The 27905-nt window shown below is 43.5% G+C and overlaps 1 protein-coding gene across 1 annotated transcript in view; it reads left to right on the top strand.

Moving 5' to 3' along the window:
• The window catches only part of SOGA2 (SOGA family member 2), a 183060-nt gene that overhangs the window by 118200 nt on the left and 36955 nt on the right, over positions 1–27905 (top strand). The window contains exons 5-8 of the mRNA XM_006868701.1: positions 1718–3013; positions 4087–4242; positions 18379–18609; positions 19936–20133. Coding sequence (XP_006868763.1) covers positions 1718–3013; positions 4087–4242; positions 18379–18609; positions 19936–20133 — 1881 coding nt within the window. The remainder of the gene's footprint in view (positions 1–1717; positions 3014–4086; positions 4243–18378; positions 18610–19935; positions 20134–27905) is intronic.

Here is a 27905-nt window from a genome sequence, read left to right as displayed (position 1 = left end):
TCTAGGAGAGTTTACACAATGAAAAAACAATGGCTGTCGAGTTAATGATGGGGCTCGGGACCTCTCTGCTTTTCTGCCCCAAGCACTTACCTCCCAAATGAATTCATTTATAAAAGATTAAAAATCTGTCTCCACTAATATGTAATTTAGTTTCATTTAAACTCCAAACTTCTTGTGAACAACAGAGAACTTTGTGTGGCTTTTCAGATCTCCTGTAAATCTTATATTTAACAAAAATTTAAAAGGTGCTTTTGAAAGTTCTAGGAAAGTGGGGTTATTTAAAAGTAACATGCTGATTGATTTCTGTATACATGTCTAGTAGATATACTGTAAGTACTTCCTGAATGAATGAACTTTCTGAGCTGAATGGAGCACAAATGAAGTGTGTGTCCTCTCCTGGAGGGGTTGATTTGCCCCAGAGATTTGTTAAAAGCCGGGAGAGTCCAGTTTGACGCATCTCTCCTCTCCTGAACTGATGGTCATTTTCTCAGCTCAGTTAGTGTGAGCAGTGAAATATTTGTGTAAAACAAAGCAGAGGTCATACGGCTGAGCATGGAGACCTGCACTGAAAAGGTAAAGTGGGATTTCTGATCTGTTTTTAAAATGCTTCTAGAACCACAGCCATGAGGTATGGGCTTTCACTAGCAGATAGTCTGGGCACAAAATCATCTTCTCAGAAGATCAGACACTGAACTCCTGGCCTTGGGATTCGGAGTTTCATTTCCTGCTGTTACAGTGACCATAGTTGTACTGACATGGCAGAAGTCCACAGCACTTAGGTCCAGGGCCCGCGTCTCACACCATCAGAACTGGAGGGGTTTAGCACCTCCTGGTGTGGCACTGTAGATTAGCACTGGACTGCTGACCCCAAGCCTTGCCTTGGAAACCAGCCTTGCCTTGGAAACCAGATTTGCTATGAGTTGAAATTGACTAGGCCGCACTTAACACTAGTACACTCATACTCATACATGCCATCTCATTTTTTGTCATCATATCATTCGTGGGGATGAAGAGATTAGAAGTGAGGGAGGTGAATAGACTTAGCTCAGGTACCTCAATAATTCTGTAAAGCTGGGCTCCAATTCAGGGTCACCTAACACTGCCATCCTGGATCAAGTTGTAGGTTTCTGGGCAGACTAAACGAGCATTCTTTGCACTGTGGAGGGAATAAGTGGCTACAGGATAGAAACAGTGCTAATTTTCCTATTTGTCTGCACCCAGCTTTGGCAAAGGGTTGTACCCACAAAGTCATTAGGATTCTGTGTGCTGCTATAGGATAAGCACCTGGACTGCTAACCATAACGTCGGTGGTTCAAACCCATGGAAACCCTGTACAGGGTTGCTATGAGTCGGCACCAACTCGAGGTTACTTTAACAACATGATAGAAGAGTGTTGGGAGCTCATTTAATTTTCTCCTTCAGTTATGATTCGTGTAATGGTTTTCATGTGCATTTTTTTTTCCTAAGCTTATTTTTGGTTTCTTTTGTTTCTGTGACAAAGCATAGAGCAGTAGGCATTGAAGGTTTCCCTCCACAAAGCCCCCAGATTCTGTGCTGTGTCCCAGCTCCTTCTACATGTAACTTGACAGTACCGACAGAAAGTATGGTGGTTTGTGTTGATGTGTGTGTATCTGAGAGAGGTGTGAGGGAATTCATTAGAAACACTGACATGTGGTATTTTCCAATCATCTTCTCTTGGGCTGTGCTTTCCTGGCAGGACGACAGTGCTGATCTGAAGTGCCAGCTGCAGTTTGCCAAAGAGGAAGCCTCCCTGATGCGTAAAAAGATGGCCAAGCTAGGAAGGGAGAAGGATGAACTAGAGCAGGAGCTCCAAAAGTACAAGTCCCTCTATGGCGATGTGGACAGCCCCCTCCCAACCGGGGAGGCAGGTGGTCCACCCAGTACCAGAGAGGCCGAGCTGAAACTGCGGCTCAAGTTGGTGGAGGAGGAAGCGAACATCTTGGGCCGCAAGATTGTCGAGCTGGAAGTGGAGAACAGAGGCCTCAAAGCAGAGATGGAGGACATGAGGGGCCAGTATGAACGTGAGTGTGCAAGCAGGGACCACCCCCCAAGCATTCCTACCTCACCCTTCACTGACTCCGCAGAGTCCTCCTCAGAGCTCCGCCGGCACCTCCAGTTTGTGGAGGAAGAAGCAGAGCTCCTCAGGAGGTCCATCTCCGAGGTGGAGGACCACAACCGGCAGCTGACCCATGAGCTAAGCAAGTTCAAGTTTGAGCCACGGCCGGAGCAGAGATGGCTGGAGGAGCGTGAGGGCCTGGAGAGTGGCTCAGGCCTTCCCCTGCAGGAGGAACTCAAGTCTGCACGGATGCAGATCAGCGAGTTGAGTGGGAAGGTGCTGAAGCTACAGTATGAGAACCGGGTGCTGCTATCCAGCGTGCAGCGCTACGACCTGGCCACACATCTGGGACTGCGCGTCCCAAGCCCCCGTGACAGTGATGCTGAGAGCGACATGGGCAAGAAGGAGAGTGATGGGGAGGAAGGCCGGCTGTCCCAGCCCAAGAGGGAAGGCCCCATTGGTGGTGAGAGTGATTCAGAGGAGGCATTTGAGAAGACTTCGGGCTTTGGGAGCGGTAAGCCCTCGGAGGCCAGCGAGCCATGTCCCACCATGCGGACCCATGAGGCCTCTGAGTGCCTGGCGAACATAAAGCAGGAGGCAGAGCAGCTTGGGCGCACAGTGGAGCGCCTCATCACTGACACGGACAGCCTCCTCTACGAGGCCAAGCTGCGTGCCACTGAGCCTGGGGTCCAGGGTGGCTGGGAGGAGCCCGAGGTGCTGGGTACCATTAACTCTAAGATGAAGGCTTTTCAGAAGGAGCTTCAGGCCTTCCTGGAGCAGGTGAACCAGATTGGGGATGGACTGAGGGAGCACCTGGAGAATCTGGCTCCCCTTCCCCATCTCACTGAGTCTTCCAGCTTCCTCTCCACTGTGACCTCCATGTCCAGGGACTCCCCCATTGGGAACCTGGGGAAGGAGCTGGTTGCAGACTTGCAGGTAAGGGGGCTTCTCGGCTTGCCTCCCCGCTCTGCCCTGCTCTTCCTCCTGCTCGCTGGTATTGCTGCTCTAGAGCTCACTCTGCTCACGGCTGCTTGGTTATGATTTCAGCCTGCCTTGTACTAAAGCCCAAAGTGTCAGCCAGCGCCTTTTTATTGGTTGGGTTTCTTTTTTTTTCTTTTTTTCAGTTCTCTTTTGTTTTCTATTTCTTTTATCCTTTTTCTGTCTTACTTTTCAACTACACCATAACCCTTGGTCTAGAGGTCTTTCCTCATGACGCAAGGCTAATCCCAATGGAAGCAATAGGGATCGACGCCATCTATTGCTGCTCCTTTTTTGATGTCTCAGACAACCAGCTACCTGGTGAAGAAGCAATGAGGAATTTAATACAAAGTACAAGCTCATTTCACAGTCAGGATAATTAGCAGACTTGCCAGTGAGCATTGAAACCCCTACTTGGGTTTATTACCAAAAGGAAGAAAGCACAGTTCTGCTGGGTCCTGGGCAGCCCCAGCCCATCCACTCCCACTGGAAGATAAGCCAGAATGGGGAGAGGAACCTCCTGAGTGAAGGAGCTTGCTGACGGCCTGCTCCTGCCCTCCGAGCGGCCAGGGAGGAGTGGAGAGGCCACAAGGACTGCCCTGTGCATGCCCCAGCGGCCGCCCGAAGTTTGGCTTTTGCTGTTCAGCCCACAGGAAGGAAGGAGAACCTTTTTTCCGTATCCTTCATGGGTAGTATGCTTGTGATTGGTTTTCTGATTCACGCACCCCCATTGCATGCGCCTCATAACCAGTGTTTTGCATTCTTTTTTCCTCTTTCTCTTTTTGCTTTTCAGATGTTTCAGCCCTTCATTTTGCTCATCCTCATTTTGGTTCTGTTCTCTTCACTCTCTCATGCCACTGTATTTAAGTTGGTTTTTCTGTTCATGCTTTTCTTTGTCTGGTAGTTTTTTCAGTCGTCTCCCTTACCCATTTTTGTTTTCTTTATCCTCCTCCCCTTCCTACCCTCTGGCCCTTTGTTTTTATTTTAAACAACAACAACAAAAACAAAAATCCCTCCCATGCACCTAACAGTCCAAACTGAGAGATCAGATGGAGTGGCAGCTTGGCCAGGACCACGGGGAGGAGCAAGGGGACCTGCGCCTTCGAGCTGGTCCCGAGCTGCTGCGAAGAGCAGATGGGGATGCCAGCCGTTTCAGGCCTGCAGACAAGAACTGTCTCAATGTAGAGGTAAGCACTAGCTAGCCCTACTGACCAGCCAGCCCTGCCTCCTCACCCTCAACCCTTCTTTTGCTATCTTGTGGAGGTTCTGTCCAGGAATAAGACTGAGCTGTTCTGATGGCATCAGGGAATATAATGAGAGGACATGAACCTGGGTGGCATTGCCCTGGAGTCCAGATCTAGCCATTGCATGTTAAGTGGAACTCGGGGCTTGAAATGTGGCAGATGTGGGCAGGCTGCTAATTCTTACCAAAGTGATGGCTCACCATAACTCTCCTACCATAACCTGGTCTGCTGACACATCTACCTTGAAATGTAATTAGGAACAGGACACTCTTGGGTAAGCATTAAGAGGCTTCTTCTGGAATTGTAGGGAACATGGAGATGAAAACCAGGCACTGCTTCTCTAGGATTTTTCATTTCATTTGTCTCCTTGCCCTTCTCCTGTCTCAACTAATGGCAGTATTTTCAGGCAGTAGGCATAGTCTAGCACCCACTTCTGAGTCCTAGAGTCTTCTGTCTCTGTTGCCATAGCAACCCCATGTAAATAAAGCTCCCTGGCACCACAGCCACTGCCATTGTTATGAAACAGTTGTCAATAGTCATGTATGTGAATGAAAGCTTTTAGATGCAAGTAATTCTACCAAGGACCCAAAGACAGATGCTCTCTAATGAGGTGCTCCCTGCATACTCAAGTTGGTCATCAAAGCAGGTGATTGGCAGCTGTAGAGCAACATATTCTAAGTCAGAAAATGTTGCTAGCTTCTCCAAGATTCTGATACAGTTTCCTAATGTGTCAGGGCCACTGAGAACGTTAGGACTTGGTGCTGGCAGGGTAGGAGTGAGGAAGATGTGGGAATCTGACAACTGAGAACATAATCAAACCCACTCCGCAGAAAAGTCCAGGCCTGGAGTTGGGCAGCACTTGTGTCTTTTGCTTAATTTGCTTTGTATGATCTAGTTAGAGGACAGGTCAGTAGGACTTCAGCCTTGCCTAGACATTAGGGTCAAGTTCTTTAGTTTGGGGCTTTACCGTCTTATCCTATTCAAGGGTGTGTCACAACTCTACCCTTATGATTGGGCTTTAAATCACATTACAGCCACCCCTTTCCCAAGAAAGTTTACAAGGAAAGTTTTCAGAAACAATTATGGCACCCCACCATCCTGCTTTACCTGGGTTGGCAGGGGCCTGGCATACCCAAGAATGTGGCCACCAGGCGCACGCTTCATTGGGAAGGAAATGAAACACCAGGAGTGTAGCCAGGAGACACTCTATACACGAGAGGGCCAAGTTTTCACATAACTAGAGTCCCGGGCACTAGAAAAGCTGCTCTGTGCAATCCCGAGCACTCACTCTTAAAAGAGAAAGACCCTTAGAAGCTTGTGATCCCCAGAAGCATTTGTAATTTTGTTCTTAATGTTTCCTGAACATTATCAGTGGACATGGAATTAATATGTACTTCAGCATAGTAGTGTCACTGTTTTCTCTCAAAAGGGGCAGGTAAGATGTTTGAGGGTTTTATATAACAAGGAAAACTTGCAGAACTCCCATTTCCATAGGTCTATGCTAACCACTATGCTACCAGAGCTCCTTAGGGGGCTTCAAGAAGTTTGTGGAAAGATGTCATTATTTTTCTAGTTCCATTTTTCCATAAACTTTGTGATGCAGAACCAACTCGATGGCACTTAACAACAACAATGTGTACATTTCGAGCAGTTGGAATGAGCCATCACCAAGATGGAAGCCTCAGGATAACATGTTCCCCAGCCTTCACTTAATTTTGCTCTGTGGGATAAGCACCCGACTTCAGTGTCAGTTTGAACTGCAAGGTTGGCTATTCAAACCCACCAGCCACTCCTTGGAAACCCTGTACAGAGTCACTATGAGTTAGAACTGACTTGGTGGCACTTAACAACAACACTAAGACAAAACACTATAATGGAATCAGTGCTGGTGTGGGCACCAGCACTCCTGGACTGGCCCAGCTGTGTCCAGGACATGCCCAGTTTCTAGACAAGTCATAAGACTTTAAAATTGCTTCTGTAAAATTGGAATGAAAATTCTACTTTATCTCACAAACACCCACTCCTCACTTACACAAATGGTGAAGTTCCAAAGACCAGTCTGTTATACAAAAATCAGTGTTTTACAAATATTACGTGACCTCCTCCTCTGCCACCTTCTACAGCCTCCCTCCAGGCACTGCTTCAGTGAAACCCAGGTGGAGGAGGAAGATCCTGCAGGCCCCAGCCAACTCTCCCCAGACCCCTATGTCCTGTTCCCCTGGGCCCTGAAGTTACCACCTCCTTCCCTGCCTGTGCACCCATGAGCCATCCCCATACTTAGGCAGCTGCCGCAGCCTGCACAAACTTCCCCACCCCCACTCTTGGACCTTAGTGGGGCCCTTCCCTGCTCCTCCTGCACCACAGACCAGCCTGTAGAACCCATCTACAGCAGTGGGTATCTCCAGTCCACTCCATCTGGCAGCTCCCACACCACCTCCAGGCGGAGCTGCTACACTCCTGCACCCCTAGGCCCACCATTCCTTCCTAGTACAGCCAGACCCACCCGACTCTGCTCCTCCATTCCAAGCTTCATCTCTCAGCTGAGAGCCCCACCACTGCAGTTGCTGCCCTGGCAGTGCCATGTCTTCCTGCACAGCCCGCTGAGCAGACTTGCTTCCCCACTGAGGCTGCACAGATGCCTCTTTAGATAGTGCTGCCCTCCTTGACCCCTCACACTGCCTCCCCCAACATTGTGTCTGTCTGGTGGTTCTCTGGATGCCTTCCTGTGCCACCACCACCCACCTTTGCCTCCAGGTTTGACATTCACCCACCAGATAGCAGATGTTTCACTGTTGTCATAAATGTGAAATATCAGATAATAAGATAGTCCATAAGTGAAGAGTAGTGAGAAGGATTCTCTGAGCCAGAGAGCTGTTCAGTTTAAAAGTGCCTTTTAAAGTACTAAAGGCTGTGTAAGTATCAGTATAATTAATCATTGAGAATGGACAAAATGTCTTCCACTGAAGACTGTCAGGAAAGAAGGGGTGTCACAAGCTCCCCTAAGTCATGGGACCGATTTTGTTTTCTATTGGGTGCTTCCTGACCTTGTACCAGAGGCACAGCTCAGCCCAAACTCTTGTCTTTACTACACTGGTTTCCAAGACCCGCAGCTTTCCTCCCGTGTGCTTCATCGTTCAAGGCATGGCACATGTAACCTTGTTTAGTCAAACTTGACAGGTGTTTGGAGTGCTTCTCCCTACCACATTCTCCCCAATTCCTGCTTATTTAGCCAGGGGCAAGGATCAGTATCCCCACTGCTTGCCACAGACGTGAATGTAGTGCATAGCTTCAGAAGCCAGCGGTGATTGGGAGAACACTATTTAGTTGACTTGGACTGAACACTGTGGGAAGACAAACCTTCTTAAGAGATAGATGGGGGGTTGTGTGGTAGAGCTGTCTGCACATGAGCACCGGGTTCTTTGCCCAGGCTGTACACCCCCTGCACAGCCTCCACCCATCTGTCAGGAAGGCTCCCGTGCTGCATGTGCTGAACTGGTTTCAGCAGAGATTCAGATAAAGATAGACCTGGAAGAAAGGCTTGATGATCTCCTTCTTAAAATTAGTCAGTGAAAATCCTATGGATCCTTAGGATCCTATCCACATCCGATTAAGGGGACACCACAGGACTGTGTTTTATTCTGTTGTCCATGGCCTTGCCATGAGTCAGGGGTTGAATCTACAGCAGCTAACAACAAGAGCAAGACTTAGATTCACAGAGCTCATCAGTGCCATATGACACCTTAGGGTCATTAAATAGTATAGCTAAGGAGGGAACACCCAAACTTTAAAGACAGTCCTGAAAAGTGGAGTAGCTTGTAAGTAAACCTCACAGCAGGTTGCTTGGTGGCAGAACTGAGCCTGGCTCAGCCCTCGGTCCCCTATCTGGCAGAAAGCGGCTCTGTAGTGCCAGGTGATGGTCAGCATCAGTCCCCACTGGGCCCCACACAACACCAATGTCTCCACTGTCCATGGGATGAATTTTACAGCAGGTGATCTTGGTATGGGATGGTTCTCCTTTTAAACTTCTGTCTGGTTTCCTTGAATTTTGTAGATTTTGATGAGAAAGTGGGAACATGGTGGCTGTGTAGGATAAGCACTATTCTACAGAGGTTGGTAGTTCGAGCCCACCAGCTGTCACAGGAGAAAGATGAGGCTTTCTGCTCCCACAAAGATTTGCAGCCTTGGAAACCCTGTACAGAGTTGCTATGAGTTGGAACCTACACAAAGGCACTTAACAACAACAAAGTAATTTGAAAAAAAAACTTCACGGTAAAAGGCAAGCTATAGGAAGTACCATTCTCTAGAAGGGGAAATAGCATAGGAATTAAAGCATCTTTGTTCTGACATGTTTATTCATTAAGGCATCCACACAGGAGATAAAACTCAATTACATATTCAAACGTTTTATGTTCTAGAGACACTTGGACATATTCATAGTTTTTGTTTTGCTTTTTACTATACCAGTTGCCTTCAAAAAATGAACCCTGGTGGTGGTGAGTTAAGCATTGGGCTGCTAACTGGAGTGAGTGGTTCAAGACCACTAGCTGTTCTGTGGAGAAAGATGAGGCAGTTTGCTCTCTTGAAGATTTACAGTCTGAGAAAACTAGTGGAGTCATTCGTTGTCCTCTGTCCAAGAGACGTGCTGTGAGTTGGAATCGTTCATCGGCAGTGGGTGGATTGCCTTCAAGTTGAGCCCATTTCTAGCAACCCTAGAACTGTGCCCCAAAGGGTTTTAAATCAAGGAACCAAATGTGAGCCCTTTGCAGCCTCTAGAAGATGCTGGACCAGCACAGACGTCTATGTTGGTCCTGGAGTAATGTCACTCTGGCAGCCTTACTAGTCTGGTCTTTGAATATTACCTTTTTTTAAACGATTGTCTAAGTCCCATTCGAGGAAGAACTCTTTTTAAGTAAAGCACCCCCAAATTCACTGCAAGCAATTGGTTTACTCCAAGGCTATAATGGAAAGAGTACCTAGAGCTTCCATAAGTTAGTAGGGCACAGAATCAGAGAAGCTGCCCTTTGTGGCAGACTTGCTTAGAATGGCAGGACTCTTCCCCCAGAGAAGACATGGAGCCATAATGCCAAGAATGAAGCTGTGTGTGCCTCCAGCCATTCTCCATACTCCCTCTTGCACTGCCCTTTGAATAATCTAATTTTGTCCTCACACCAACTATGACTATATAAGTGTGAATTTCCTTTAGTTCTTTGCTCAGAGTTCCACAGATGGAGTGGATAGGGTGCCCGAGACTAACAGCATGAAATAAGAAACAACGTTCTGAATTTAAGCTGCAGTTTTAATGAAAAGGATCACTTTCTTTAACACAGTTTATGAAATGTCTTCTGTTTCTGCCTTAGGTATCTTAAACTTCATAGTTTGGGAATAGGGAAAGCAAATAAGTACCTTCCTTAGCTAAACTATTATACTAATGTTCTCTCCTTAGCGATACAGTTCAATAATCTTGTTTTGGAAGATTTGGGTTAAAATGACTACTAATAGCAGTATCAGCAATAACACCAAGAAGACAGGAAAAAAGAAAGACTACGTTTTCATGCTGTAACATCTTCAGCAAATGGCACAAATCCATACCAAGTAGGAGGCCTGCAGCTCAGGAGTGCCCCACACTCAGCCTAGAAGGGGACTGCACAGCCAAGCCCAATGTTCTTAACAACAGGCATACCCACAGAAAAGCAGAAGTCACAACCCTACACAAAAACGAACTGCTCCAAAAAAAAACCAGATTGTAGAAGAAGTATTCCTGTTACCCATTCATCTCAGCAGATAATAGCAAGATCCTCATGCCATGGACTGGATGTTTCCCTGAATTTGCTCCCATGGTTCCCATCAAATATGAGAGAATCCCATCTGTTAGGACGGAGCAGTGTGTAGAGTATGTAGTATGGAATGTGTGGAAACCTTAAAAATAGTTTTGAATGAGAAGTGACCAGGCAGGACCCTGGTCAGATTTCAAATATAAATGAAACCCAGTCCGCCCGCACCCAGAGGATTGAGTTTCTGGGTCAAAATCTCAGAACTCTTCTCTCTAGAGTCTCCTTTTAGCCTTCAGTCCAAGGACATGATGCATTTGGGTCCTTATGGCTCAGCTGAATACCATCTCCAAGGAAACTACATGGGGCTTTATACCAAGCATGTGTACACATGTGCTGACCTCATCTACTGCTTTGGAAAGAAATGATAGCAGAACTTGCCAACACAAGATGAAACTTATGAGTACATGAAGTCATAGCAATGCAGATAGAGTCCTGACTTCTAAACAGCCGTGTGAAGCACCATACTGGCAATAGTGGCCAGTGTTTGTTGTTTTCTTTTGTTTACTGAGATAGTGGCATTATCAGCTACAGTGTGGATGTACAAGCCATTTTCCCTGAGGAAGTTTAAGAAATGAGCAACATGAATCAGTCTGAAATGCATCCTTTGTGGGTTGAAGCATGGGTCATGGCTTTCAGACACTAACAAGGGGTAAAGGTGACTGTGAGGTCCTGGTGAATAAGTCTGGACAGCCACTGAAACAATAGGGATGGTGCTTATTTATTATTTACATAAACTGCCTGAATAGAGAGCTCCAAAATGAATCTTAGCCAAGTTAACGTGGGATGGTTTTTAGAACCAAACCTTTGGTGATAAAGGGAAGTTACTTATTGTCTAAAGGAAATCTCTGTGTTATATGAAAACTTTCTTCAAATGTATGTGATTGTACAAGGATAAGTCAAAAAGTCTTGCTACTAAGATATCAGTTCATACATGCACAGGTTTATCCCGAGTAAACTGTGTTTAAACATGTCTATGTGTTCAGTGGATGGCTACATACAAGTTCTCTCAGTCACATACTTGTCGTAGTCTCACTAGAGTGCTTACCAAAAAGATCCAATCGAAACAATGGCTTCTGAGAGGCTCTGCTGGGCCAGATAAACTCAAGGCAGAGAGGTCAGCTCAGAAGCTCATGGCAACTGTTTTGTGGATACCTAAGGGATAATCTTAATAGATTTTCTCAAAGGATGTAGTTCAATCTGGGGGGCTATTGTGAAGAAGTTTTAAGGAAATTGAAAACTGCATTAGTGAGAAAAAGGCCAGGAAAAGTTGTGCCAAGGAATTTTTTTTTCCCCATCACAACAATGTACCTGCTCATTCTCTGAGGATAGGAAGGGCTCTCCTATGAGAGTTTCATTGGGAAACCTTACTCATTCATCTTACAGACTGCTCTTGCCCCTTTAGACTTGTTTGTTTCCCAAACTCAAAGAACATTTGACAGGAACACTATTTGAGTCCCTTCCCTCAAAAAGTGTCATTTTTTTTTTTTTTGAGGGAAGAGTTAGATAGAGAAACACTACCTTCCAAAGTATACTAACCTAGAAGGAGGGTACCTAAAGAAACAATAGTTTTCCATTTTGTTTAATTAAAATGTGATTTGTAGCAATACTTTTTGACTTACCATCATTCGCAGTTGAGTGACAGTAGAGCAATTCTAGACTGAAATGTTTGCAGCATGTTTGTAATTTGTTTTGATGAACTTTGTTTTTGTAACACTGGAGTGACATTGGCATCCCAGATAGGAGCAGTTGTTTAAAAATTACATTAGCAAAAAATAAAATAATAATAATAATAACAATCCTTAACAAGGTAACTCAACAACAACGACAATATATAACAAAGGAAAATAAAACTTCTAGTAACTAAAAGTTTCTGTTCTTGCCTACCTAAGCAACCATCTCCAGAGTAGAAAATCAAATGCTCTAGATGAAACACCTCATAATTCCCTTTTCTGTGGTCCTTCAAAAGTGTGGTTCAGACAAAGGGATACATTTTTAATCAAAGACTTATGAAGTATGAGGCTCGTGTATTTTACTATAGAAGTAGTTTTTATACATTACTTATGAGTAAATCTCAAGCTATTAAGATTAACATTAGACTGTCTTAGTTATCTAGTGCTACACTAACAGAAATACTACAAGTGGATGGGCTTCAAAAACAAATTTATTCTCTCGCAGTTTAGGAGACCAGAAGTCTGAATTCACGGCACCAGCTCTAGTGGAAGGCTTTTTCTCTGTTGACTCTGGAGAAAGGTCCTTGACTTGCCATCCTTCCATATCCCAATGTGTCTTGGCATCAAGTTTCCCCTGAATCCAAAATCCACCTGCTTCTTCTTTGTTGTGAAATAAAGGTGATGCAAACCACATCCCAAGGAAATGCCCCTTACATCATCAAATCAAGGTTTGACATAATTAAGAGTGTTGTATCCCACCCTAATCCTCTTACCACTTAGTGGCTTATCACATCAGATTGTATCTTGGGGGATGCTTATAACATTACATAAGCACCAAATTACAGCATTCCATAAGTGCCAAACCACTTAGAATCATGGTCCTATCAAATTGACACATATCTTGAGGGATACAGTTCAATCTGTGATACAAACTAGGTTATTGTAATACAAAGAGACTAAATTAATCTGTGCTTTTCTTGAAAGGTAAACTTGATTAGGATGTTTGTTTAGTTTGGATAGTACTCGCTGTGTTAAAATATGGAGGGTCTTTAAAACTGTACACAGTAAAGCTAGTGATAGAGCTACCCAGATATTCTGAAAAGACTGCTCCAAAAACCCACAATGCTAAATCCAAAATCCCTATCTTTTCATTTACTGCTATAATGCTTGTTCTTTGGATAGTGCCTCTCATCAAAGGTGCTCAATAGATATTTGTTGAATAAGATGCTCATAAAATATATAATATTCTTTTAAAATATTTATTATAGATTATGTTATATAAAATTTTTTTTTAATTTTAAAAGCTGGGTTCACCAAACTGAGAATTGTAAACTCTTCAAGGGTTACAATTGATTTCAGAATTAAAAACCAGAACAGTGTCTGTGGCCTTTAGGTGAGGTAAGACTTTATACCAGAAGTGGTAACCAGGAACGTTGGGCTTAAATAGCTGCAAGAAAACAAGAGACAGGGCTTTAGGCCCAATACTGTGAGGGAAAGAAAATTAACCCAGGACCCTCAAAGGGCTACGCAATCATTCAGAAAACCAATTTGCCTGCTGGCAGAAGGGCCAACAAGGAAGCTGTGGGCCTTAGCAGGAGCTCTGCATTAGAAGAAGAAAGTCTACCCTGAGGATCTGTAAGGACAGGCCTGTCTGCACACTGGATTGGATTCACAGTTTATGTGACCAATTTTGAATAGAAAGGTTAGAAAGTTCTGTTATACATTGCTGGCTTCTGCAAACACAAAACCATTGTGCAAGCACGTTTTCAACCCCAGTCATAGATGATATTCAGAGATCACTTCCATTGAAGATGAAACTGCAGAGACAACCTTCAGCTGCACAAGCAGGCACCATCCACAGACAGGACAAACAATAGGATTAAATTCTAAGACTTTCAGGAAATGTCAAATGGAGACAATCACATCATTGTGTTCACAGTAAACATGAGAAAGGAGTAACTATTCTAACTAACCACACATAGTTAAAAATGATAAAATAGTACTTGTAGAAATGAGAAATTGATCATTAGGGAAATGCCTGTCTTCAAAGAGAGCCCACACTACTGCTTAACAGCTAGATATAAAAAACGACACGAACCGTTTCTAACAACTAGCAAATCGAACAAGCCTCTAGGTTCTCAGTGTTTGAGTTTCTGGAAGGTCCTGGTGTGGTGCTATAGGATAAGCACTGGACTGTTAACCTCTTGGTTGGTTCAAACCCACCAGCTACTCCTCAGAAAATCTATATAGGGATCACTGAGTCAGAACTGACTCAATGTCACTTAATAATAACAAAGTGTAAGTCTCCAGGTTTCAGCATTTTCTCCTAGACCTGAAAGGTCTTCTCTGTGAGCTCTCATTCGGTGCCTCCTATGCAAAAGGAAGTATGCATTACCTATTCCATCTCTTTAAAAAAATGACATTTTGTTTCGTAAGTAGTAACTGATTCGTATGTCATTGCCATTTGGACACACAAGGCAGTCTTTACCAATAATTAAAAAAAGATTCCTTTCATTGGTGTGACACTATAGGATCAATACTGGACTGCGAACCACAAGTTCAGCAGTTCAAACCCACCAGCTGCTCCTTGGAAACCCTGTACAGGGTTGCTATGAGTCAGAAATGACTGAATGGCAGTTAACAACAGCAACAACAATTTAAAATGTAACCAGTAGCTCTTCGTGCAATTCCTTTTAGGAAATGTATATAATTCAGAGGCCTGAAGCAATGTCTGTTAATTGAGGGAGCCCCACCCAAATTCCACTGAGCACCTGGGGTGAGATTGTGTGATAAAAGAAAGGCACTCCCAGTTAGCCAAGAAAAATAAAAAAGCCTGTGAACAAATTAATACCCAGTTTCATTTGGGAAGTGAATCCAAGAGGCTGATTTTGTATCAAGTGGTCATACTTGACCCAGTCATAATCATGCTTTTAGTGCATCCAGTCTAGAATAGTCTAGAAATTGAAAATTTTTCTAGAGATCATTATGGAGTAGGGACCCTTTGCTGCATCTTGGCTTCCTTCGCCTTTCTCTAGGACTGGCTTATGTCCCTGTTGCTAAAGTTCAGGTGACAGTCACCCTTAGACCCTTGTCTTTTAGGTAGGGAGTGCAGAGCAGGTGGGCATGCCCAGCCCCAGGCAATCGGTTCCTGTGGGGGCCATCTCCCACAGGAAGACTCTGGAGAAGCAGCCACAGACTCACTCCACTGCTGCAACACCTACACGACCGTGTAGCTCTGTGTGTTCTGGCTTTGCAGATGTCTGTCTGGCATCATCACCTTAGGCAGTCTCTTCCACTAAACCCCTTCCTTTATCCACCAATCAGCTCAGGGGCCCCCCTGTTTTACCTGAGCAGAATGTATCGGTAGAGGAACTCCAGGGTCAGCTCGCACAGGTGACCAGACTGCACCAAGAGGAGAGTGAGAGATGTGCACACATGATCCGCAAGGTAAATATGTGACGCAGACTTCAGCACACTGCTCAGCTGGCTGCAGAGCCACTTGAGAGTAATGGCAAGATGTATCTGAAAGAACAAAATCGAAAAGTCAGAGCGTATAAGGAGAGCTGTCTACCTTTATGTAACTCTGAAATACTTTTCACTATTTGTGTGGGGTCTCCAGACAGTCTTTCTGTTGACTATTCTAAATTTCCCCTGCAGCAATACCCACCAACAAAGTAAAATAAATGCATCTGGATATGAAAGTTGCATTTATAGCCTTGGTTGTCCTGTAACTCTGAAAGCCTTGCCAATGTTAGGTAAATTTTCTGATGGAAACATGTTGTTGTTGTGTGCCGTGGAGTTGTTCCGACTCATAACAACACTCTGCAGGGTTTCCGAGGCTGTAAATCTTTACGGGAGCAGAAAGCTTCATCTTTCTCCCGCGGAACAGCTGGTAATTTCAAATTGCTGATTGTGAGATTAGCAGCCCAATTTGTAACCCCTGTGCTACCAGAGCCCCTTGATAGAGACATAACTCACCCTAAAATGTCTGTTTTAAGACTGTCATTAATTGAGCTATGACTTAATTCTCCTAGCTGTTTCAGAATGACCTATTAGGGGCTGATTCACAGTATCTGTTAAATACTTTCCCAGGGTTCCTAGTAAAAGGGATAGACAGATACAGGAAAAACTACTTGCCCAGAGGCCTCCCAGAGGAATGGCCAATCTCTACGACCATGTTGGGGCTAATTAGTCTCTAACGATACCAAGGATCAGAATTGTGTTGCTGCCTGAAAGATAGCTGTGTCTGTAAACATGGATGGTCCTAAGTCGCACACTAAAGGTGCAGAGTAAAGTTGCGAGGTAGGGTGGTGGTGGTGATTATGCACCATGGAGTCGGTTTCAACTCAGCAACCCTGCATGGGTTTCCCAAGGCTGTAAATCTTTACCGGAGCAGAAAACCTCGTTTCTCCCAAGGAACAACTGGTAGTTTCCTACTAGTGCCCTTGAGGTTAGCAGCCTCACGTGAGGCTCCATGTGAGGTAGGGTAGTGGTAACAAATCAGGCTGCTAACTTCTAAGTCAGCAGTTCAAAACTACCAGTTGTTGGAGTTCTGGTGTGGTGCTGCAGATTAATTCGCTAGAATATAAGGTTGGCTTGAAATGCAAAATCAGTGGTTCAGGCTCACCAGCCGTTCCTCGGAAACCCCTATACAGGGTCGCTATGAGTCAGAACCAACTCGACAGCACTTAACAACAATAAGTTTCAAGTGCAAGGTTGGTAGTTCAAACCCACCAACTACTCCTTGGGAACCCTACATAAGGTCTCTATGGCACTTAACAACAGCAACACTTTCTGTTAGGAGACCCTGCACAGCACAGATACTTAAGCAATTGACTGAAAATCTAGAGGTAGGCAGTTGGAACCCACCCAGAGATAGCTTGGAAGACCAGCCTGGTAATCTGCATCTGAAAACCTATGGAACAGTCTACTCTGCACACGGGATCTCCATGAGTCCAAATCAACTCAACAGCAACTGACAACAACAACGTTTTTCTAGGTCAGCTTGAAATACAACAAAGCTGTGGTGTGAAGACCCTCAGCTTTCTGAGAGCTGTTTCTCACACCCCTGGTGCCTGTAGCACACAAGCCAGTTGGTGTTGACTGCAGGGTACCATGGAAACGCATCAGGTTTCTGAGAATTAACTCATGTTGTCGTTGCTGTGTGCTGTCGGGTCGGTTCTGACTAAGTGACTTTGTGTAAGGTTTCTGAGCTGTAAATCTTTACGGCAACAGAAAGCCTCACCTTTCTCCTTCAGAGTGGCTAGTAGAGGCTAACTGCTGTTCTTGAGGTCAGCGGCCCAGCGTGTAACCCGCTACACCACCGGCACTCTCAACTCATCTAGTATTTTAGAAAACAACGAGAACACTGCTTTGGTTTTGGCACAAAAGAAGTGTTATGTTAGGAAAGGACAGCTGGTAATGGTAAGGCTGGCATCCTAATACTTTTTTTGATCTGTGGAACAGAAAGCTTTGAATCTACGTATTGTAGCATTGTTCTTGTGACCTTATCTGTAAAGTAAAATTTTATTTCCACACTCTTGCTTCCTTAATATTGAGGCAAATGATGTTGGAAAACAGGGATTGAATGTCTAGATGGAAAGTATTTATGTTGAAGAATGCTTTTATTTGTCTAAGAGATGCGCATGCTCATTGATATTAAGTATTAAGCTTGGAAATGGCTCTCAAACTCACTTGTTGCTCACCACTGTATATACTAGAGTCGTCTGCCCTGGGGCAGAATTCCCTCGTAGCTACAGCCCTAGATCTAGTGCTCAGTGAGACCATAGAGCAGCCTGGTTTTCTCATGATTCCTTCTGGTCAGGCCATGGGCACAAGAAGCGAAGAGGGAGGCTTTCTTTTTTCCTCTACAATAGCAGTATGCCAAAAGGGGAAATGGAATCCACATGTAAGTCATTTATACATCTAAGCAGCAATTTTCCTGAAGGTGTTTAGACATATCTAAAGAACCGTGAAGGACTCCTGGTGTGGCTCTGTAGAATCAGTACTGAACTGCGAACTACAAAGTTGACAGTTCAAATCCGCTGGCTGCTTCTCTTGAAAGACTATACAGGGTCACTATGAGTTGCAACCAACTTGGCAACACTTAACAACAACAAAGGATCGTGAAATAATTTGACAATGAAAAGTGTTTGTAATAGACCCTTAACTTGAAGTAGAGGCCTGGTGGCACACTGGATTGCATGTTGTGTTGTTAACTGCAAGGTTGGCAGTTCAAACCCACTAGCTGCTCCTTGAGAGAAAGATGAGGCTTTCTGATCCCATAGAGATTTACAGCCTTGGAAACCCTATACAGGGGTGCTGAGTCAGAACCAACTTGACGGCACTTGACAACAATCTTGAAGTGACATTTGCTTCTGAATCACTAAACTCATAAGGTCTTAAGAATATAAATATCTCAAAATCACTGCTGATTTGGGAGTACATATATGTTTTACAGGTCAATCAGATAAGTATAAGGTAAAATGGTGTACATTGAAAGGCAGTTTACAGAGACTCTTGGTTTCATTTGGTTTAGGTGGCACATTGTCATGTTCTTGTCTTTTTTGCCATTCAAGATGGAAGAGGAACACCTCTATGCCTTGCGGTGGAAAGAGCTGGAAGTGCACAGCCTAGCTTTGCAAAACACCCTCCATGCTCGGAGCTGGAGTGATGAGAAGAATCTGATGCAGCAGGAGCTCCGGTTCTTGAAGCAGAACATTTTCCTCTTCTACGTCAAGCTCAGGTGGCTGCTGAAACACTGGCGGCAAGGAAAACACATAGAAGAGGAAGGAGAGGATCTCACTGAGGTAGAGCTCTATTGTTCTTGACCCCCAGAAACTGCTGTCCCTTGCCCACACAGAATCTTGTTCTGTTATTTTACAATATGTTGTCAAGAACAAGCCAAGCAATGGAAATGGTTGTCTGCTCATACATTAAACCAAGAATTCCATGCTATACTTTGACCTAGTTTTAAGAGAATTTTGATCTGTAACTCTATTCTGCAGCAGCGTTTTGCTGCCAGTGCCTTTGTTGCTAATTTACTGTATTCATTTAATTTACCACCCTAAGGTCCTTTAATCTTTCATTCATCATTGCTGGTTTGTAAAACCTGACTCTAAAACTGTCTCCTTACTTTTTATTACAGTTTTATTTCTATGCTAGAACTAGTTCTGTTGGTAGAGTTTTCTAAGGGTTTCTTTTAGATGGGTCACATTTTTGCCACCTCTTTAATCTGTATATATTCTCCTTCTTATCCTCAATTCCCAGACTCATAACATAAACAGGACTGAGCTCTTTGCTTTTTATTGATTGGTGACCTGTGGCTCCCTGTCTCATTCCTGGCCTTGTTCTCTGGTGACCATAGGGGTGGAGTCACTGGTGCCCTTTGAGTTGAGTGCATCTGCACCCCTTGCAATGTTGTTTTCTCACGATTCCCTGGCACTATGAAGACTTGGCTTCTGTTTTTTGCTTTGATAAACAGTATTGTTGTTGTTAAGTACCGTGGAGTCGGTTCCGACTCATAGTGACCCTGTACAGGGTTTCCAAGGCTTTAAATCTTTATGGGAGCAAAAAGCCTCTTCTTTCTCCTGCAGAACAGCTGGTAGTTTCAAGCTGCCGACCTTGAGGTTAGCAGCCCGATTCGTAACCACTATGCAACCAGAGCTCCTTGATAAACAGTATATATGTAGGTTTAAGTCATCATACCAATGGGGAAACACAGTGATTCTCTTTCCTCAGAGTAAGGAAAGTCGTCAAAGATTAATTCAACCTTCTTCCACATTCCTATGAATGAACTATTTTAAAATTTTGCTTCATGATTAAAAATAGTTGTGAAGTTGTCTGTTGATCAATACTTAGGAGTTTCTCTTCCTCTAAATTGTAAAACCATAGCTATAAATAATAGCAACTTATAAACAGTAAAAAAAATTTCCAGTAAAGTGAGGAACCACTCTGTAATTTAAATGGATGAGCTGGCCAAAAGGAACATGTTTGGGGGAAAGAACTGAGAAGTACAGGACTTGATAAACCATAAAGTAGGTCTTTGTTAAAGTGGATTATTCTCAAGTCATAAAAGTCATACTTGGCAGCCATGGCCTTGGGTGGAGCTGTGAGCATCACGTGTTTGTTTCCAGGGTGAACATCCAGAGAACCTCCCTGAGCTTGCTGAACTGGGAGTCCAGGAAGACCATAAGGGCGGTGGGCCAGATGGTGAAGGTGATGATCGGGGTCTCGGTTTTACAATGGGGGAGTATTCCCAACACTGTCCGGTGGAGATCGGCGCTCGTGGATTGCGGCTTCAGAACACAGATGTGGGACAACACCAAAAACAGGTGTGTGCCCAGACTAAGGCTGTGCGGGATTTACCGTTACGTGAGGGAGGAGGTGCCCTATCTTCTCTGTTTGTGCCAGGTCACAGGAAACTAGTCTGGCTTAACTGCAGCAGCTTGTTGCTGTGTGTGAGATTGTATTCTTGCTACAAATCACATTATTCAGATTGCCGTTTTAAATGCCCAAGAGTTTGTTTAGCATGCAAATTTATACGTCAGATCAGAATGCATGGGCCTCAGGTCCAACACTGTAGCATGGCCTCGCAAATGGTGGCCATTTTCCCCAGGAAGAGAGAGCATTTTGAGCTCAATGTCAGAAATAGAATGTCAGGTCTCTTTTTACTGGCATTTAGCAGAATGGTCATCAGTGGCATCATTAATTTGGTATCTTAATGTATATATAGACCTTAAGGTCGACGAATCAAGCTCACTAGCTACTTCTTGGAAACCCTATTCAGGGTTGCTATGACTTGGAACCTATTCCAAGGCACCTAACAACAACAACAGGGTATAGAAGCAATGAAGAGGTGTTTTTAAAAAATTCCCCAGACTTACAGTAGTAATTTCAGGTGTTCTTTGGATCACTTTAAACAAAGTACTCCTAATAAAAATACTTGATTTAAAAAATAAAAAAAAATTAAAGTTCATGTCAAGAGAGATGTGTTTCTAACATTATAATATTAAGTGATTAGTAATGTTGCCAGGAGTGGCGCTGTGGGCTAATGCTCGGACTGCAAAGTCGTTTGAACTGTAAGTTCGGTGGTTCAAGCTCACTAGCTGATCCTTGGAAACCCTATATAGGGTCGCTATGGGTCGGAATCGACACTTAACAACAACAGCAACAATGTTCCCTGGTGTGACACTATGAGGTAAAACACTGGACCACAAGGTCGGTTTGAACCACAGGGTTGGCATTTCAAACTCACTGGTTGTTCCTTGGAAACCCTATACAGACAGGGTCACTGAATCGGAAACGACTCGATAACACTTAACAACAATGTTGCCAAACACCACAAAAATGGTAGTGGTGGTCATGTGCCGTAGAGTCGGTTCTAACTCACAGCAACCCTGTACTGGGTTTCCGAGCCTGTAAATCTTTACAGGAGCAGAAAGCCTCCTCATTCTCCTGTGGAACCGCTGGTAGTTTCGAACTGCTGACGCTGAACTTAGCAGCCCGATTCGTAACCACTACACTACCAGAGCTCCTCATTAGTCATTCAGGAAATACAAAAATAGACCTTAGTTAATAAACCAAAGGCTACTATTGGTACCATTAAGACTTTTTCATTTTTGTATAAAACCTCAGTGCTAACAGCTTGGAATATTGTATAGTCTGAATCTCTTCTCATTCTGCTTGGCTTCTTGCCCAAGCCCACCAAGGCCTTGGGATTCCTGTGTTGAAGGATGAGCAGGGCTGGGGGCTTTTGTGGCTGCAGCAGTCACTCTGAGCAAGGGCTCGGATTCTTGACAAACATTGTTGGCCACCCCTTCTGCACTTGATACCCCAGCTGCTGCCCCTCCCTCCCTGGGCAGGTGAGAGTGAGCCCGGTGTTACCAGAACTTTGGCTCAGATACAAATGAGAAGCAGTAATGTGCTGAGCTGGGGCTAAGGGGAAATTTTAATTTTCTCTAAACTGCTTTCTCTATTTACAGATCAGATTGTCACAACAAAGCACCCCTGTACCCTTCATTTTCTCTGCATCCTACAACTCAGAAAGAGATTATACTTTCAGAAGAACTGAATTTCAGTTATTAGGAAGTGTGTCATTTTGTTGGTGCCCATGGAGAGAATTTAGGTCACAGAATGAATTATCCTGTGATGATCTAGTTAGAAAATAGAATGCTACTTTATAAATAATTAGTGGTAGTGGTGGTGGTGTGCCGTGGAATCAGTTCCAACTCATAGAAACCCTGTATAGGGGTTCCAAGGCTGTAAGTCTTTACAGGAGCAGAAAGCCTCATCTTTCTCCGGCAGATGGCTGGTAGTTTCTATCTGCTGACCTTGAGGTTAATAGCCCAACTTGTAACCACTACACAACCAGAGCTCAATACTAATCTAAAATCCTGGAGTCCTGCTGTGGCGCTATGGGTTAATGCACTGGACTGTAAAGTCGGTTTGAACCTCAAGGTCAACAGTTAAAGCTCACCCCGCTGCTCCTCAGAAATCCTATATAGAATCACTATGAGTCAGAACCAACTTGACAGTAGTAAACAACAATAGCAAAATCTTCTAGTTTTGTTATTTCTAAAAGAGATTTTTGTCCATCGATCCTATCTATAAAGTAATTGTATTAACCCACATAGGATTCCTTGATTACTACTTATCCATAAACCCACTGAGTAGGAGGATACATGTCGAGTATTTCCCACGGGTGCTTCCAAATACTTTGGAAAAGGAAAAAATGTAACACATCTGGCTTTCCAAACAAGAGTCATGGAAATGTTTACCCTGGGGTCGAAAATAATCAGTCACTGATCTGGACCCTCATATTCAGTGCCTCCCTTTCTGCCAGCACTCATTTTAAACTCTTGGCCCTGAAAGTACTAGGACACATGTGTGGAATCACAGGGTAGGGCCCAGGAAGCCAGAATCGGGTCTTCTTTAAGTGGTCTTCAGTCCAAAGCAGATAAGAGGCTGCAGCATGCCTGGGGTGCCTCTGTGCCTTTCATACTGCGACAGAGGATTACTGAACTCTACTGTACGCAACAGCTGTTTGACTGGGAGGGGTTACCTTTCACTTAAAGGCCTGGTTATGGGCTAGGCAGCTTGGATGTCAGAACAAGAACACATATTTCATAGAGCTGCTGGACAGAATTGGACCCTTTTGGTCCACTGCCATCAAGTCCTCTCTGACTCACGGTGACTTCACGAGTGTCAGAGTAGACTGTACTCCATGATGGGCTTTTGGAATTAGGTCCTGGGACATTCTTCTGAGGTGTCTCTAGGTGCACTGGAGCTGCCACCTGTTTGGTTGGTGGCCAAGTGTGTCGTTTACACCATTCAGGGATTCCTGGGCCCTTTTCAGAAACTCTGATGCCTCTGAAGGTGATAAACAAAATGGGAAATGTGGCAGACCTTCTTTCCCAAGGATAAATTCCCAAGTAAAAAAAATGCCTTTGTTTTGTATCATATTGAACAACTTCACATTTGAACATAAGAGATAGCAACATTTATCATATCCCAAGAGGTTAAAAAAGAAAACATATACTGAGTCACCCTTGGAAATAGTTCATGAACAAAATCATTAGGCTGTGAAACATTTGGTTCTGCACATGTTCCCTGTGTTACCACTCTTTAGTAAACCTGATTGTTCTACAGCACAATAGCTGCATTCAGTTTCCCAGCAGTCTCTGGGAGCAGAGGCTGCAAACAAGCCCCGGCCTGGTGTGTGTTTCTCACTGAGCACTAGGTACTTGCTGCTACCTGACTGTTAAAGCCAGTACTCATAAAGCTGTCGACGCAGTTTTTAACTTATTAGTAATTCCTACAGTTAAGTAGCTAGTCTTCCCAGCATTGAGTTAATTTATTTAAAAAGAAGTTGTGTTTTTTGAGAGGTGTTTTGTTGTGTTTATGTTTCCTAAGAGAACTCATCCCTTGAACCTCCATTTTAATTTTGTATCTTGAGCCAAGTGTTATTCTTTAAATCTGGTTTCAGCTCCTCAGCAGCACTGGACTGCAAACCGCAAGGTCTGTGGTTCAAACCCACCAGCTATTCCTTGGAAACCCTACACAGGATTGCTATGAATTGGAACCGATTTGACAGCACTTCACAACAAACAACTCTGTATAAACCAGCCCAGACCAGAGCTTAAGACTAGGAAACTTTATTTTTCCATGTGTCTTTTTGTTTCTATTACTCTGAAAACAGTACACGCATGCAGTGAAAATGCACATAAATAAAGGAATTATCGTGGAAGGACTCTCTCTGCATCCCAGTCCGACTTCCCAGAGTTAACCATGGTTTGCAATTTGTGAAACACCTTCCAGAAATACATAAGAAAGCTCTATACGTCACTAATAAGGTTTTTTGTTTTTGTTTTTCCCATATGACCTTTTGGTTTTCATCAGACCTGCCCGCATTTCTTTGAAGCCTTTGGTTTAATAACTCGATGTTTATAATTTATTAAATATACAGCTCATTACTTCTTTCACACACCTGTATCTGTCTTTGGAGTCCTGGGGTGGCACTGTAGGGTAAGCCCTAGACTGCAAACTGCAAGCTTGGTGATTCAATCCCAACATCTGCACCTCAGAAACCCTACACAGGGTCACTGTGTGTCGGAACCAACTCCATGGCACTTAACAGCAATAACAATGTATTGGTCCTTGGGGATCTCTCAGGTACAGAGTTCTGGTAACTGGGATCACCTTGCTTAGAAGAAACCAGAGAGTGAATTACTTACCCCGCACAAACGGCTCTATTGTCTCAGTGCACCTCCAACATTGAATACATTGACATGGCCAATGGCTCATTCTCTTTTATCTTAGGGAGTGGGTGGGAGGAGAAAATGGCCTGAGAAAAGAATCTTAAAATTAATCACAATGTAGCAATGAAGTTAAGAATGACAATACCTGACTTATTTATTAAAAATGTTCTTGGATATTCAAGTATCATTCATTTCTGGTTAATCTCACAGAAAGCACATGCCTCATGACTCTTGCTGATAGAGGGGTGACCTGATTGAATATTGCATGAGGGGCCCTTGTATATGCATCAAGTAAGAAATATGGGTGTATGATGGGGTAGGGGCAGATGCCACTGCATCCTGGAGTTCCCCTGACTTATGTCTTAAGAAACTGACAGAGGTGAAGGCTCTCACCTTTATTTTTTGACCGGCTTTTTGCAGTCAGACCATAGCAGCAGGTCCATGTATCACTTCCGATTGTGAATAAAATCATCTCCAGAGCCTTTAGTGATGAAGCTCTTTTAAACAGTTGTAGTTTCACCTGATGCTGTACATGTCTTGGAAATCTTCTTAGGCAAGGACTGTTTTGAAAAGTATCTGGCATTGCGTCACAAATAACGTGGTATTTTTCTTTTCCATAAACTTCCTTTTTACTTTCTGTTAATAAAATTTATTGTCTACTTGAATAGCAGTTGGATTGGCTGAAGTCCAGCCTTGAACTTATTGTAAGACTTAACACTTTTCTGCTTTGCTCAAGTTGCAAAAATTTAAGATTAGCTCATGGTGCCAATTTTAGCATAATTTGCAGTCTTATTCAAGAGAAATATGCTTAGAAGGGCAGAAATGCCCAGAGGTTGAGAAGAAGGAAATAGTGGAGCCATTTTATTTTGTGTATGTGCTAGTAAACCAACAAACCGATAACTGAAGATTTTGAAAAGCAGACATTTCATTGCTATGGACCTTACTTACAGATGTATAAACTGGCATCTGTGTGTATGGCTAGGCCCTGACACAGAAGGTTCAGAGAGCTCTGTATCTAAGGAGATTTTTCAGTTTACAAGCTTCCACATGGACCAGAGTTTTTGTTTGATTCTGGACTTGATTTGGGCAATCTGTTTATCAGGAACATTCCCCCAACAAGGGGCACCCCTAGCAGAAAGGAGAGAGGGCAATTTATCAGCACTTTCCAGGATGGCCCACTATTGCCATTGCCCTGAATGTGGGCATAAAATTAGGTGAGATTAGAAGAGATTACATGATTGTTCTAAAGCAGTCAACAATAAACTCCAAGGCAGAATGTGATGTTAGTATTCAAATATCCTGGAGGAGGTGGGACACAGCTGGGTGGTGGTCTTGGCTCATCCACTTGTTAACCAGCAGAGCTTCAGCAAGGTACTCAGCTGCTCCCAGTGTTAGTTCTGTCTTCTGTAAAGCAGATTAGTACACACCGCAGTGAACGTGAAATACAAATAAGATGACATAGACAAATTGTGTAGCGCACTCCCGGGACCCATAGGAAACCGTATGAATTATTAAAACGGCTACCTTTTAATGTACAAGTCATTTAGCTGAATCCTGCCTATCTGTGGCTCATTCCTGCCATGTGTGCCCACGCCACAGAGCAAGTCTGGCTCCCTACTTACTGTACTAGTTAGTCACTGCTTAAGTGATGATACTAAGAACCAGTAACATTGATTCTTGCCCATTTTCTTGCTCCCTTCGGCTACCTGTACCCCCAAAACAATTTTGGAACTCATTCCATAATGATTAATACTGTATACTGCGTTCAGGTTTGTTGCTTTTACCCCAAAACCCTAAAGCTTAATTTAATTAATCCAATATCTATTAATGCTAAAAATAAAATACTTAACGAGGAACCAAATTTTCAATCTGCAAAAGGACTATAATGTGAAAACTCTGCTTTATCTGACTCTAATAGTATTAACAGTAGTTTGGTATCTGGGTTTAAAACACTACAGGTTGATAACGTGAAACAAAATTCATAGAAAGTTATTACACATTTGAATTTATTATATGGTTTTCTGCTTCCTCTTCAGTGGAAAATAGATAACTGTCAAGACTGGATCATGCAGTTATTTTATGCTTAAAATCCTTTGTGTCAAAAACTACTAATTTTTTTTTAGTTTTTTTTTTTTTTAGTTAAAATGCAAACTTGAAAATGCCAAGTAATTCTACCATAAAACATACATAATCTTCCAACAAACAAATTCTATATTTATGAGGCTCTGTATTTCTGAAAAGACTTCTGTGGCCTCATCCCATCACACTCTTACACAATTTTTAAACACTTGGCGTTTAAATACAATTTTAAACTGTTCTACATTTGTTACAACTTCACACATTTCATGAGCATCTCTTTTAATATCATGGTAATTTATTTCTACTCAGATGGTTGCAAAGAATGTGTAGGCTTTTTGGAAGGCTCTGTGTAGACTGTTGGAGATGTTAGCTGAATTGTACACTTGCTGCCATTTGTCCCAGTGTTGTTTAAGTAAAACTTTGTATCAAGGTGAGAAAACCCAAAGAACAAAACAGACTAACCAAGAGGTCTTTCTCTCCCACCAAAACTTTGATGTATCTTCAACTTTTTTCATATCTGACATATATACAAAGTATCTTAAATTCTTCTCCTGCGCGTTTTGCACTGTTTCTGTGTGCACACATGGGTGTGTTTTTAGTCGGTCAATTACACCCGTTGGTAGGATTGAGGACTTGGTGTCTTTGTAAAACCTGAGCTAGGAGCCACCTATGCCGAGTATGTGGCACGACTTTGCTTTCAAAGGTCAGGTTTTAAAAACAATAAAATCATTTAAACTTAATTGTAAGCAACTTGTTATTGTTAGGTGCCATTGAGTCTGTTCTGAATCATAGTGATCCTATTCAAAACAGAACAAAACACCGTAAGCAGTTTAGTTATAACAAAAAGTTTTAAATGCATTCTTCCATGTTACAGACATTTATTGCATGAGGCGGTTAGTGCTTTCAGCTGCTAAAGGTTGGAGGCTCAAGTCTACCAAGAGATGCCTTGAAAGAAAAGCCTGGGGCTGCACTTATGAAAAATCAGCTGTTGAAAACCCTGTGGAGCATAGTTCTACATTTTCACACATGGGGTTGCCATGAGTTGAGCTTAACTCATTGGCAACTGGTTTGGTTTGGTATTTTTAGTAAGTACAAGTAAAAAACAGAGTTATGACCACCTCCATTTGTAAGTTGGTAAGAGCTTAAGTGAATTAACAGCTGGCACTGAAGTGGCAGTGTCTGAGTGCATCTCAGTGAGTGTATACAGCCCCTTACTGCAGCACCCAACATAGTGTGTTTGCTGAGCCCACCACAGAGTTCTGGGCTCC

The sequence above is a fragment of the Chrysochloris asiatica genome, unplaced genomic scaffold (assembly GCF_000296735.1).
Source record: "Chrysochloris asiatica unplaced genomic scaffold, ChrAsi1.0 scaffold00122, whole genome shotgun sequence".
NCBI classification, from domain to species: domain Eukaryota; kingdom Metazoa; phylum Chordata; class Mammalia; order Afrosoricida; family Chrysochloridae; genus Chrysochloris; species Chrysochloris asiatica.
Note: the sequence above shows the minus strand (reverse complement) of the source record. Positions and strands in the feature narration are given on the sequence as shown.